The following is a 15649-nucleotide window of genomic DNA, read 5'->3' on the forward strand; positions in this document are numbered from 1 at the left end:
TATATGTAATACAATTATGACGACTAATAAACAGGTCCCAGTGGTTTAAGACGTATGTCCCGGTAAGAAAAGAAATCGTGGGGTCGATTCCTAGTTGTGACTGTAGTCTTTTTATTTTTCTGTGTCATGTTCTGTTTCATGTTTTATTTAGATGTATTATATTATGTTCTTCTTCAATAACATAGTAATATTATTTTGTTTTTGGTTCAAATCGTTTACCGCTGTATCCAGTTCATGTTGTCAATGGAAAATTCAAAGGATTTCGAAATAAATATTTGATTGTAAGCTGAAAATTGTTGAGTTGGCCTAGAAATTAGCAGCGGAATTTTCCTTAAAGATTTCATTAGGAGCATGCTGGATGCGTGCGCACACAACATGGCTAATGGATAACCATTGGATTATTGGATATCTAATATAATCCGGATAAAGAAACCCATAGAGTGATTGGTTTATTTATGCCCATAGATAACACAACCATGTTCGGGTGAGAGTCACCAAGAACCAGCACAATCGAAGATATTGGAAGTAGGCATATTTTCGTCCAAAACTGGACATATGCCCAAAGACATTTGTTTTGTAAGTCTATGATTAATGAGTAGGCCTATGAAGAAAAACTCCATGAGTTCATTAGATTACCAAAAACTCGTAAAAACGATCCATTTTGAAGCATCCGGTAGCAAGCGTTTAAAGATGGATTGAAAGGGAGATAAGTAAATACGAATATTAGAGGGAGCGCGGTAATATTAATTTTTTTAATAAAACACGACTCATTTGAAATAGAACAAAAATCTCTCCATAATTGCTTTAGTTGCATTTAAAGATACGCTGTGATTTTTTTTCATGCCTATAACATATTAAATACCAGAACAACACGTGTTTTTATTCATTTTCGGAACTTACTTCATGATTTTTTTTCTGTAGAGGGATTTTCATATAATTAACGTTTCGGCATAACAAATACAGGGTTTTCCAATAAGAGGTGTTATTTTGATATTCAATCGTAAAAGATCAATGGTTTCGTTGCTTGTGTGGCACATAGCGCCGTCTTGTTGAAAGTAAACGTTGTCCATATCAATACCATCCAATTCCGGCCATAAAAAATCATTAATCATCTCTCGATAGCGCAATCCATTCACCGTAACTGTTGCTCCAGCCTCATTTTCGAAAAAGTTAGGTCCAATGACTCCGCCGGACCATAAACTGCACCAAACAGTCACACGTTGAGGATAGAGAGGCTTTTCAACAATAACTCTTGGGTTTTCCGAGCCCCAGATGCGACAATTTAGCTTGTTGACGAAGCCACCGAGGTGGAAATGGGCCTCATCACTCAAGATGATTTGCATTTGATTCACTCAAGTGAATTTTAATAATTTCAATGCGTTGTTGAAGCGTGTATCGTTTCATTTTTATTAATGGCGTAGTTTCTACTCGTCAATTGTCAAAAAATGACAGTTTCAAAAGTAACATCTACCGAAATAGCTGAAATAGCTGAGCATCTCGTACGTACGGCTTCCTAGGCGGTATCGAATGACGAGTCGAACCGGAGCGTTTAGATTTTCTTGGTGTCATTTTCAAAATTGGAAGCGTTGGAATTTAAGGAGAATTCAGACAAGCGGTAAAAACCTACGTGTAATATAATATTTTTACAGAAAAAATATTTTAATTACCATTTTCAAAGTTGGAACTGATTTGACTATCCGTGGTTTTGCATGTATATTCATGAGTGTATTGATGTTTCAGTTGACTTATTGAAATTATTTTGTATTGTTTTCTTTGTAACCATTAGATGCCGCGTATGTTGTAATGTGTTGATCAAAAAATCTGCCCGCTTCTCAATCAATGTAATTGGAAGAGGCTACTATCCACTTCAAGTATGCGTGTTAAAAGGGAAGCTATCTCGCCAGGAAAATGGCATAAGCTCTCCGTCTCCCGTCGGCGGCTAGACGTTGGGGAAACAGTCATTGGGCGGGAATTTCAAATTAAATTCGTCGCGTTCCAATCCATGGAACACTAGATTTTGTTTCAAGTCGTATTTTATAAATTGTGCCCAGTCGAATTGTCTGAAAGTTTTAGGGGAGTTTTGAGCATCGGTCGAAAGTAAGTTTAAAAAATATTACACGAACTTTTATACATTTTTCAGATTCTTGGTTTATAATGAATACGGAAAACTAACAATTTTTTTTTTCATAATCAAAAACTGTTATTTACACCCTGTTTATCACTATTTTAACAGAACCTGCAGAATTTAAAGGACATTATTTTACATTTTTCTAATTTAAGAATATACAAAATATATGAATAGGATAATTTTTTTTCGTTAATTAATTTTTTTATATTTATTGCTAGTTTCTTTTTGTACAATTTGAATTCATTCATTCACAAAAAAAGTGAAATTCGAAAATAAAGATGAAAGATAAAAAGGAAAAAAAATTATAATAATACATTTTAAATATGTCAAAAACTATGGTAGTTTTTAATAAATTGGCCTAGCATTAATCACGCATACAATAATAACCTACCTCTTTAATCTTATAGTATGATAGTAACAGAACCTTTATTAGCTTTTTTTTAATTTTAAATAAATAAAACCTACTAAATATTGTAGTGATTAATAAAAGCTCATTACTTACTAATTTATCATCCGGAACAATGTCCTCGAAGACATTGTCTGTTTGATAAAACATTTTTAACCTTCTTATTTGGCCTGTTGAAGTAACAAATATTTCTAACTGAACTCGCACCAAAGGAACATATATTACCTATCCGTATAGGAAACATCAATGGAATTTTATTTTTCTTTTTTTGAAATGCAAAATATTGCATTCCATAACATCCGGAATCGGGCCGCTAACAATAACACTCCTTATGTAGATGGCGATAAGGTTTAAATCCCCGTTCAACTGCAACCTCCTTAAAGACAAATAAAAAAACATCGCCAAAAAGCGTATTTGATTTTATTTTGCAAACTTCCAGCACAAGTATTAAAGAACTTAATTTGCTACAATTTACAATAAAACCATATCCATAAAGGGGTTCATAAGTAGGAAATTTTAAACTTTAAAGCAGTTTTCATAGGCCTAGTACTTTATTTTTTTGGGCTCTTAAAGTAACTAAAAGAAATTTTCAAACCATAAACCCATGATTTTGCGTTACTTCGTGGTGCATCGTCTCACCATAGAATAGATAGAATGCTCGGCAAACTTATTCGATACATGTAGCCACTATTCATTTGTTCGTTAAATAAATATTAAAATCGAAAATCTAAAATATACGTTACTCTATGGATAGTGCTTATCGAGAGGATGAAGAATTACATACCCCCTGAATCAATTACTTACCTTAATTATACTGCATTATAAAATCCCGTGAATTCGTTGGTATGTTTGTCACTCACATTTAGAATAGTCAAGCATAGTGAACATGTGGTATATAATCATGCTTATGTGGTGTAAAAACGATTTTTAAACATTCGAACGGTTCCATGGATACTCAGAACAGTTACATTGCAAAACACATTTGAAAAGTGATATAAAGTAATTATAAGTGACAAAAAAATCCATAAAAACCTAACCTAACGTAACCTATTTAACCTAGTTTTTTCATCACTTTAAGGCGAAGCTTAATGCTAAATCACTATTTTGATTAATCTTTATAACGAATTGCTGTATATTATGAATACCAAAAATATGCTTTATATAAATCGAAGGTTTTCCTATCGTTTCGCTTGAGTAGAATTCATTTAAAAAAGTTAATTACTCAATAAAAAATATAAATGTAAACTACTATAAAAAATATTTTTTCAATACAAATGTATGAACACGTAAAAAAAACTTTAAAAAAATACAGTATTATTGCTAAGATTATCTGTGATATTTTTACTTGATTAACTTTTTTTATTATTATAAAATTATTTAAAAAATAAATACAAACCAGTTATGTGCTTGAATTCGAACGTTTGTAGACTCCGTTGGTCAAGCGATTTTAATGCCTATTAACTACAGTATTAGGTATACCGAGAATATACACATTTTTGGCTTGAAGCAACTTCTTAAAGCTCTTAAATCACTTTTCAAGAGTGTGTTGAATTACCATGGTCCATTCATGCATTTATGATTACATGCAACCTTTCAACTTGACATTCCTAACTTTAACTAACTAAAAGTTCAATGAATAATCCTAATATTTAGGTGTCCCCCCTGTAATTGAAAATCTCGTGCTTTCATATTTTTGGTTAGAATTTCAAATTTATTGCATTTATTCAATATATCAAAGGTTTACCCTCCTAGATGCTCCAAAAGATGTTTTACTTTTAAACAAATATTACTAATAACTGTCTGTCTGTTATTGGCTTTCTGTTTATTCATGTGCTAGTTTGATGAACCTCACAAAACCTTTACCCTGTGTCCACAGATGTCCTAATTAAATTTACGATGGTAGTAAAAATGAATCATGCTAGTCATTATGATGAAGCAGAAATAGACCAATCTAAAACACACCAGTACTAGCGGTTCGTTGCACTTGATGCAAGTGACCCAAATGATGACCCATTGATGACCATTGCAGAAAATCATTTGTTTAAATGACATCTCGCAATGGGCGCTTGATTTTAGGTTACCCATTTAGAGAAATAGAACATCTGTGATAGGTTCGAGATATTGTGTTTTTTAATATTTACTATAGACTTTAAGACAAATGTATCTTGTCAATCATATGTTACATTTTACATTAGTGTAGTATAATAGAAGTTTAATATTCCAATTTCCTCCTTACTAGGGATTTCTGTTCTGACTGTAGGTTGGCGTATTGGTGTAACATATAATTATGATGTCATAGTGATTTATTTTTGATGTATTATGCCGTGTTGCGCTACATCCTTTCCTTTCCTTTCAATCACTATTTACGATTAGGTATTTTTTACGTACAGAATATAATATTAAATATTACATGGGGGAAAGGTGCTTGTGTCAAATATGAGATTGTTCAGAACAGACTGGTGTATCGAATTTTTGACGCAAAAAATTATGAAATATTATAATAAATATCTGATATATTTATCCGAGAAATTATCTAGGTTACAAACCAATTTCATTGGAAACTTTGTAATCATTTAAAATGGTAACTGTCAAAAATAGTTGCAAGATAATATTGTTGATTCTGAATTTGAAATATGATTTCGACAAATGTGACGTTTAATAAATAGGTCCCAATGGTCGGGTAGGTTAAACGCCTGTCCCGGTATGAGAAGATATCCTTGGTTATTTTCCTAATTGTGACCGTTATCTTTTTATTTTTCTGTGTCTTGTTCTGTTTCATATTTCGTTTAATTAGTATTACCTTCTTCTTCGATGACATATTACATTGATGGGTATAACCTTCAAAATAAGTTAAAAGTTGTTCCTAAATATTATTATTATTAGAACGGTTGATCGATAAAGTTTTATCGATAATGTCGGTAACTTGTCATCGTTCCCGAGCATGACCGCAAATCACCAACGAATAAACAACAGTTCAAAACGTTCAAAGTGTTCTCGATTTATTCGACGTGAACTGTTGTTTGTACGTTGGCGATCTGCAGTCGTGCGTGTTAAAAATGACTAATTATCGACCGAATCTATTTACTTATTTACCTCGAAACTGAATATTCACGGAGCAATACAACAGTTGCATTTATAAGACAGATTTATTACAGTGTTCATTCTTAGGTCACTTCTTTTCAAAATTATTTTAAAACAAATTTGTAAAAATAGATAAAAATTTAAAAAAAACTTCTAATTACTTAATAAATTAGACCCAACAGACAAGCAAAGCTTTGTACGGGGTAGGCACAAATTTAAATAAAAATATACATAGATTTAAAACATGCGAGTGAAATATTATAATCCCTTAATATTATTAATATTACTAAACGCAACCTAAGACTAAATGTGACTGTTCTATAACAGTGAAATCTTCCTAGTTGGACAGTCACAATGTTATTTTTAAGAACTGTTAATATATAATGCATTTCTGTACTAAATAAATAAAGAAATATTGGGCAACCATTCCACTTTGATAGAACGGCTAAAGATGTTTTAGCAGTTAATGTAACACAAGGCTCTGATAACGGGGGTTGTTCGAAGCTCACATTTTAATTATTTCTGATGAACGGATTACTAAAATCTCAAATGTTATTAGAGGGATTCCTACGGGTGTAAGTTATTTATATTTAAATTGAATAAATACTGGACCTTACCATTAACATATTTGATGTAAAACCGTTTCAAAATTTTATAAAACTTGTTTCAACTATGAAATTAGCGGTAAGCATCGGATTTTATTTTTATAGACGATGAATTAGTTACTTCCCGTTAATCAGATCCCGTTATTTGCTCCGAAGCAGTCCGACGAAAAAACGCGGCTTACCGAGCCTACAACACATCTCGAACGCCCGAAAGCAGATCAGCATACAACAAATCGGCAAAGGAATGCAAGAGAATCATCAATAGGTCAAAATTCGAACACGACCTGCAGATCAGCAAAAAGCTGGCTGCCTGCCCGCATGGCAGCAGAGCATTCTGGTCGCTTGCGGGCTCAATAGGTCGAAATTTTTGCAAACCCAGTTTGCCACCTCTTACCAGACCTGACGGCTCACTAGCAAACACCGCCACCGAAAAGGCTAACTTATTAGGGAAAATGTTTGCGGAAAACTCGACCCTCGACGACGGGGGTGCTGTTCCGCCGTCGGTTCCTCACTGCGGCTTCTATATGAAAAAGCTGAGGATCCGGCATCGGGATGTACTCCACGTCATACGGGGGCTCGATGTTAACAAAGCTAGTGGACCTGATGGAATACCTGCCCTGGTATTGCAGAGGTGTGCTGCGGAAATAGTTCCAGTTTTGACAAAGCTCTTCAAAATGTCCCTGAAGTGTGGCACTGTGCCCTCTGGTTGGAAAAAAGCGGTCATTCACCCTATTCCCAAGAAAGGTGACCGCTCCAACCCGGCCAACTACCGCCCCATAGCGATCACATCAGTTCTGTCCAAAGTGATGGAACGTGTGATCAACGACAAACTGCTCACATACCTCGAGAAGAACAAAATTATCAACGACCGTCAATACGGATTCCGGCGGAACCGCTCGTGCGGTGATCTTCTCGCGTATGTGACGCATGTTTGGGGGCGGTGCCTGGAACGTCACGGTGAGACCCAAACGGTCGCACTAGACATATCCAAGGCCTTTGACCGGGTCTGGCACCGAGGACTTGTCAACAAATTGCATTCTTACGGACTTCCCGCATCCCTGTGTACGTAGATTGCTGACTTTTTAAGGGATAGGTCGATTCAGGCGGTTGCTGACGGTTTCACCTCTTCCTCGCACTCCATAAATGCTGGCGTCCCACAGGGATCGGTTCTGTCTCCGACTTTGTTTTTGTTGCACATCAATGACCTTTTGACATGTGCACCGATTCATTGTTACGCGGATGACAGTACAGTTCATGATAGCTTTTTGTTTGACAAGCCCCCAAAGGGCACACAAACTCCAACGGCTCGGAGGGCTTTGAAGCAGAGAATGGACAGTTATCTCGAGAGTATTTCCTCCTGGGGTAAAAATAATCTCGTCGAATTTAATGTTTCAAAGACCCAATCCTGTCTGATTACGTCTAAAAGGGATCCAAATGATAATCTAGTCTCCTTCAACGGAAGCAATCTTCCGAACAGGCCTTCCATTGATATGCTTGGTGTAACTATAAGTGACCAGCTCAGGTACGGGGGCTCCATCGAAGCCAGAGTAAAGTTGGCCTCTCAGAAGCTGGGCGTACTGTACAGGGCCCGCAGATACTTTAATAGTACACAACTGCTCACCCTGTACAAATCGCAAGTGCGCCCTACTGTCGAATTTGGCAGCCATCTCTGGTCTGGAGCCCCAAAATACCTGAAAAAAACCCTTGACTCTGTGCAGAAACGGGCGGTCCGTTTGATAGATTCCCCAATCTTAACAAACGGACTGCAATCTTTAGAGCACAGGCGTCAAGTAGGTATGCTGTCCTTGTTCTATCGGTATTACAATGGAAGATGCTCTGAGGAACTAGCGTCATTGATCCCTTCGGCACCGGTGCGTAGTCGGGATACACGCCAAACGCGCGCCCAACATTTGTACACAGTTGACACTTGTCACATGAGAACGGGTCGCTTCTACGATTCGTTCTTAAGTTCAACAGCTCGGCTGTGGAACGAACTGCCGGCCTCTGTGTTTCCTCCCTCCTACAACATGGGACTCTTCAAGACCCATGTTCACTCCTTTCTCTCCAAAAAAAGACCCTCCACACAGCATCCCCAAAGATGACATAGGCCCCGAGGGGAATTATTTTCTTCAGGGCCTCCTGTGTGGAGTAAATATAAAAAAAAAAAAAATCAGAAATAATTCAAATAAACTCCACGGAAAGATCGATTTTCTAGGTCTGCTTGGGCAAAGTCGACCGTAAGAGCGTCCATTACGCTGGGCCACGCACCGAATATTATTTTTACACGATTTTATCACTTATGTAGTTAAGATTCCCACTTTATTTTAGAGATTTGATGGAGCAAATTCAACCGCAGGTCTGTCCAATACACCAGGGCCGCGCGTCGCAAATTTTTGTGCACAGCTGCATCACTTACGTCGCGTCGTTAAGATTCTGATTTAATTTTAGGGTATTGTCTCGTCTTAAGTAGCAAGCTTGAATTCCGTAAAGCAGTGTTTACGCTATGCAAGGAGCTTGCGCGCAGGTTGCAAGTTCCTCGCATAGTGAAAACCTCTGCCCGCGTTTCAGTGTAGGTTGCATGCAATTAAATTTTGACTTTCACGGGAATACTTTCACGGGTGTATTTGGTGCCATGACAGTGACTGCAAACCTGCGAGCAAGTCGATTTCCCGTTTCCAACGTCCGTGCTAGCACTTGCGCACAATTAACTTGCTGGCAGGTACCGCGTTGCGCATGCGGATTCCCTTAAAACCGTCGGACCATAGTACCTTGATCATAAAAGTTAAAGTGTAGGTAATATTAATAATATATGTTCACATACTAGTAACACAACCTCCGATTGTCCTCCGGTAACATGTTTGTATCAACTGACAAATTCTATGCTCGACCAATATGTATTTAATTGAAATTGGTTGGCGGAAATAAAACATCCTTGAATAAACAAAAAATTCCTATAACACAAGCAATTGTATCTAATAAAAATGGCATTGACTCACTACCAAAATCATTTGTTTGTTTTGATTCGATTTATTTGTTACCTACTTACAGCCGTACTAAAAACGGTGTGTAGATAAACATTATGCACCATTACCATGGCGTTTGTTTAGTTAAAACGGTCTCAAATCGGGCTCTAGGCCGATTTTATCACACCAACGTTGAACGGGAGTGTAAGAATCTAATTAATAACAGCCTTAGTACTGAGAACTAACTAATTTTTTTAATGGCATGTCTCATTCCCTGTCTGATCGAATTCTCTCAAAAATCATAAACCGTTATAATTGCATTAACAATACAAAAATAATAATATTACATCTGTAATGGGTTAGGCACACTGTAAGAAGAATTTTAAGAACATGACCACTAATACTAAATGACCGTTTTTAAGTTTGCTATGGTAAAGCGCACTTGAAGTGAAATGACACTAAACTGCGCTATATAAATGCTAAGTTATTATTATTATAATATGAAAATAGTTAATTATGTACGAAATTGGGTACAAATCATTTTTTCTAAAGTTTATCATACAAGATGGCTGCCAGGCAATTTCTCCTCATCATAGATTTGGCTTCAATGCCGCCTGTACAAAATCCAGGACTTTTTAGGTTCATGGTACTTAGGTACCATTCCCATTGGTACCAACCCACTCTAGTGATAAAGAAGTCAATAATACCAACCGATAAATTCAGTTAGAACAATTATTATTAATTACTCGGTACCTACTCAATAACCAATACATTTTAAAGTGTGCCCCACATAGAGAGTTTTGATTAATGAATAGTTTGGACAGATGTCTGCACCATGACTTCATGAGTGGGTACTTTATTATTGTTTGGAGCAATAAATTGAATTGGCAGATTTATAGGCCCAACGATTGCTGCGAATGCGCCTTCCTCATGGCGCCTACAATTTGTTCGATGATTTCAATTTAAATATAGAACGAATAGATCAGGGGAACCAATATGCCAGTCATAATATTATTATTTAATTCTGGGAGATTGGAATATCACTATTCAATCGAAAATACCATAAATCCAATAAAAATAAATATATAAATTGAACAAATATAATGAATACCTTGGTGCCCTTGTGATGGACACTGTATCGCTCTCCGAAACGTTGGCTGGCAACGAAGGAGGTAGCGTAACACGTTGTGATACATTTATTGACGAGTCCAAACTTCTCCCACTGTAAGTGAGTTAGTGGGACTGTGACATCCCCATTTGGGGTCTGTTGTGAGGCTAAATGGAGTGGGGAGGGGAAGAAGATAGAGATAAAGAAGAAGGTTGGGAAGTATTATTTAGATCTAGCCCCTAAATACGGCTAAAACCATTTCAAGCAACTTTTCGATTCTGAACGGTGGTGACGATTGAACGAAAGAATTATTCAATGGAATTCTTCTATAAGAAGTTTAAGAACAGAAGATTTAGGACGGGTTGTAACACAGAATTTGAAAAATTCTTCGAAATATTTCAAAGTAAATTATCAAGTTTTGTGAAAGGTCTATTCAAGTTCTGTACTTATTTCAGATATGTGAAACAACTGGCCATACGATAGCAGGACTTGAAAATTAACTTTTAAATTTGATGAAATGTTCAAATGCTCACATTAATGTTGAGGATATCGATTTAATTTTGAATATTTAAAATTGATTATTACGACAACAGTGTATGCGAAAAACTTCGTTCCCTTTCCTATGATACCATTTATATCGTTAACGTTAATAATATATAGCAAAAATATATAATATGTATGAAATTAAATAATGATAAAAATTTATAAAAAATATTTTTGCCACCCCTGAAATAGAGCATTGTCCCCGACTAAAGATGACATCTTTTATTTATGGCTAATTTCTGAATGGTGTCATAGTTACTCAGTAGCGAGCATAAATTAAAGTGATATTATTATAACTATGTGGTTAGCTTCCTTCTGGAGAAATGAGACAATAAGACGGCATCGAAGGCTGGGTGGTTGCGATCCTCGGTTACGAATCCGGAGGTTGCGGGTTTAACGTGCGCAAGTAAATTTTATTTGATTAATTGCTGTTTTTTCACATTTTTCATTAAAAATAATATTCACGGTGTCAAGAAACTCGTGGTACAAGCGGGAAACTGGTGAATCTACATTACACGGAGAACGCAAACAATTTTTTTCGAATATCAATCGAAATTTTCGATTCTAATGCTAACATTGAGATTTTTTTTCAGTTTTTTCAAGTAAAGATATAAAAAAAACTTTTGGAGCTGAGTCTACCATGATTCTTCGTTTTGACATTTAAAATACTGCTACCGATTTTTTTTTCAAATTTGACTTTAAAAAAATCGAATTTGGACTCGACTTACCTACTCTAAAACGAAAGCTCTAATCAAAAAACTTATGCCGCAAAATCGACTCTAAGCGTGATTTAAATCCACCAGTTTTCCACTTGCACTACAAATTTCCGGACACCGTGTATAGTACAGAAATGGCTTTAGCCGTGTTTGGAACTTGATCTGAAGAGCAAATTACATTTTTACCAACCTTCAACTTCCTCATCTCCTTCCCTTTCCCACTAAGCTTTACAACATACCATAGTCACACTGGCTCTCTCTGGGCAGTTTGTTGTTATAGAGTAACGATATTTTTACTAAAAACTATATTGAATTCACTTGTTCAAAACGCAGGATCATCACAATATAACAGTAGGTATACATTTTTTGAATCAGTGTTTGTTTATTTGTATGCAGACGTCAGTGTTTATTTGTGATATTTTAATTGGCAGGGTCGCAGAAATGCGTTTCTTCGTCACGATTTGCGCCGCCGCCATCATGGTTGGGGCTGCATCAGGCGCCGGGGCACGCGCGGGGCACGGAGCCCGGGCGAGGGCCCAGAGGCAGGCCGGAGACCCCACACCTAACTACGACGATTACGAGACCCCGGATTACACTTATGACGACTATGAAGGTAAAAATTATAACTTTATAGACCGGGGTAGGGCATAAAACAGAGGCAAGTTAGGGACCCGATATCTAACTATGTAAATGGCCCGGTATATCAGTCGGTCCATTCTTCGCTCAAATTTAAGCCGGTCAAATCAGCCGCTCAAGTCTTGGTAGTCGGAAAATAATTTCCTTTTTACACGCCGATGTGCTAGGGGTTACAAATGCCAAATATGATATTTACGCAAGTAATTACGTAATTCATCAATTTAAAATAAACAAATAGTCTGGTAGGAATTATAATGGCGATTTTTCAACGTCAGGACAGTGTTTTCATCGGTTTTTTCATCATAATTTCATGAATTGCATTGACTCCAGCAAAACAATAATATCCTAATATTTGTCATTTTAAAAGCGTTCGATCTTCCAATGATAGTAGTAAGCATAGATATACCACAGTAATTTGGTTTTAAGATAAAAGTTAGTTCAAGAAAAAAGAAGCACAATCCTTAAATCATAGACAATACGTGTAATATTGCTAATATCTAGGCTTACGACCTATACGGTATACGTTCCAAGTTGCGCTAAGCTCGACATTCCAACCAAGCCAAGCTTAAAATCAACTGCCAACTGGGCCTATGACAATTTAAGTCGTCCCGTTCTTCCAGCTCGCTTATACCATATTAGTTCAAGGCAATAAGTTTAATAATTTTGAATGTGTTCTACTAGGTCAGGCCTAAGGAGTTTCTAACAAACTTTCCAACGAATATCTTGTTATTCAAGTATTCTTGAAATTTTTACAGTGTCTCCGTAATTAATCTGTAATAATGTGAATTGTAGAAAAGGGCTCCACTCCACTTCCAGTGCCACGTGGTTACGCGACGGTCACTCAACAGCCAGAAGACGAGGTCCCCACGACAGGTCTGTACATTTTATTTAGGATAATTGGTTAGGTTAGGTTTACCTAAATTATGAAACAGTAGAAATGGTCGATATTCATGTCCCGGTGACTTTGATGTAACTGGAGCTGTCGGTAATTACCGATGACTAAAAAAATACTCCCTTTATTCAATGCTAATTATTATTCTGAAACAGGATATTTATGGAACTGGTTATTTCGGAGCTGGTTCTTTTTGTAACTGGTTTTTTTTACCTGGATCTTTTTGGAACATTTATAATGCGAAAAAAGTATTCATAAAAATGATTTGAGTTTGTTAGAAGCTGATTTGTGTGTGTTTTCCCCGCAGAAAGGCAAAGACGTCCTCCGATGTCAGTTTCTTATCCCACTGCTGCACCCCCAGAACCCGATAACAGGATTGGTAAATATATTATGGCTCCATTTATAGTTAAGATAATATTAACAACTTTCATAGAATCAAACATACTAATTTCGGTTGTCTGCATGTTGTCTGCGATGTGCATTAGTTAATCCTGCGTGTTCAATTATCTGAAATTTGCTTTGTGTCTTTTAAAAAGAGTCATTTTCAAAATTGGAACAGATTGTTTGAAGAATTCAGACAATGATAAAGTAGGTACCTAGGTAGTAGGTACTTACCAGTAATGAGATTTTAAAAAAATTAATTAATTTTCATGATTCCTTTTTTTAGAATGTGCATTTCGTTTGTTTAAATTTTGAAAGAACAATATCATATTTTGTAAATAAAATTAACAATACAGTGGTACCTCGACATACGAGTGCCCCAACATACGAGTTTTTCGAGATACGAGCCTGCGAGCGAGTGATATTTTGCTTTGAGTTACGAGCAAAATTCGAGATACAAGTTCGGTTTAGCAGGTCGGCCGGTAGCGCGCGTGTGTTGATAAGTTGTGTTCGCGTTTTGTGTTGCGTTTACATTTACATTTATAGTTGTAGTTCATTTATTTTTAAAACCATTGATCGGAAAAAAGTTTGTGATAAGTCAAGTGCCAAGAAAAAGATGATGAGTATTGAATTAAAACGTGAAATTATAGAAAAACATGAGCAAGGTGTTCGAGCTGTTGACTTGTCAACATCTTGATAAACACTTTTTTTATTATTCAAAACCACGTAACAAAAATAACTGGCGTGACATTTTGGGGGTTGGAACGGATTAATGGTAGTCTAATTGTTTTGTATGGGGAAATCTGCATCGATATACGAGTAATTCAAGATACGAGCAAGGTTGCGGAACGAATTAAACTCGTATGTCGAGGTACCACTGTATTTGTTTTTATAGGCAATGTTCCTGAGACAAATGTTTTTAAGTACTTAAGTCGAACTCGGAACTTCTGCTTAATCCGGAAGTGACGCGTCACTCAATAGCTATAGGTACTAAGTTTTATTATTGTTGTTAATTAGTACATCCTATTGCAAAGGAAATTAATATTTTCTCGTAATTTTTGTGGCACCCAGCACCATTTTCCTGCAACATGGGCGACCTGTGGTACCGGGAGGGCCAGCAATGGGATCTCAACGAGTGCAACGAGTGCCGCTGCAACAACGGGGTCGTCAAGTGCCGCCTGAAGGACATCTGTGCCACTTGTAAGCATAATACAACCAATTATTGATAATAACCTAATTGGAAACCTGCAAAGAATTCACCAAAGCATTAAATCAAGTAAAAGGTTTCAGTCTGGATCAATAAAAAGCACAGGATCTAGTGAGGTGTTCACGAAACACTATAACACATAAACAGCGGAGCATTAGATCAGAGGTCGCAACGAATCACGTGATACCCACTCTGTTTCGTTTGTACGGTGGTGCTGGAACGAGATGGAGTGCTTGTCGCGTGATGTGTTAGGTCAAGGGTCGGCAGACCGTGACTCGTGAGCCCCAAATTCTCTAAAATAAAATGGGAATATTAACGAAATAAGTGATGAAGTCGAATACAAACTATATTCGTCGTGCGGCCCGGTGTAATGGACGGACCTATGGTCGGATTTACCCTAGCACACCTAGAAAATTGATCTGTCCGTGGGGTTTATTTTAATTATTTCTGATGAACGTATTACTAAATGCTCAGATGTGTCTAGAGGAATACCTCGAGAAGTTACTAATTCATTGTCTAGAAAAATAAAATCTGGTGTTTATCGCTAATTTTATAGTTGAAAAACATTTCATAAAAATTTAAAACCGTTTTACGTACATAAGTATTTTGATGGTAAGGTCCTGTTTTTATTAATCTTAAATATAAATAACTTGCATTCGTAGGGATCCCTCTACAAGCATTTGAGATTTTAGTAATACGTTAGTAAAAAAATAATTAAATTGTGAGGATCGATCAAACGAGATGGAACTGCGGATCGAACTTTGACAACATCAGTGTTGCCATCTCAGCTCTTGTAGACCCACATTTAGCTCTAAATCTAGGTCATCAGCCCCAAATAAATTAGCTTCTTTTTTTTCAGATATTCTAGATCTTTATTTTGCACTGAACTCATTCACGTAAAGTTCATTCTGCGAAGAACCGGTTATTTCTTTGGAATATTTGCTTTGACCCCCTGCCCTTTCCTTCCAGGATTTTTTTTCTCA

The 15649-nt window shown here is 36.5% G+C and overlaps 1 protein-coding gene across 1 annotated transcript in view; it reads left to right on the forward strand.

The window, feature by feature from the left end:
- Positions 1-1898: 1898 nt before the first annotated feature.
- The window catches only part of LOC149417855 (uncharacterized), a 36416-nt gene continuing 22665 nt past the window's right edge, over positions 1899-15649 (forward strand). Inside the window, exons 1-5 of the mRNA XM_089639205.1 lie at positions 1899-2097; positions 11982-12163; positions 12979-13059; positions 13386-13457; positions 14531-14659. Of these exons, the coding sequence (XP_089495331.1) occupies positions 11992-12163; positions 12979-13059; positions 13386-13457; positions 14531-14659 (454 nt within the window). The 5' untranslated portion in view covers positions 1899-2097; positions 11982-11991. The remainder of the gene's footprint in view (positions 2098-11981; positions 12164-12978; positions 13060-13385; positions 13458-14530; positions 14660-15649) is intronic.

This window comes from Hesperophylax consimilis, chromosome 14, assembly GCF_061612785.1.
Source record: "Hesperophylax consimilis isolate HC1 chromosome 14, BYU_Hcon_1.0, whole genome shotgun sequence".
Lineage (NCBI taxonomy): Eukaryota > Metazoa > Arthropoda > Insecta > Trichoptera > Limnephilidae > Hesperophylax > Hesperophylax consimilis.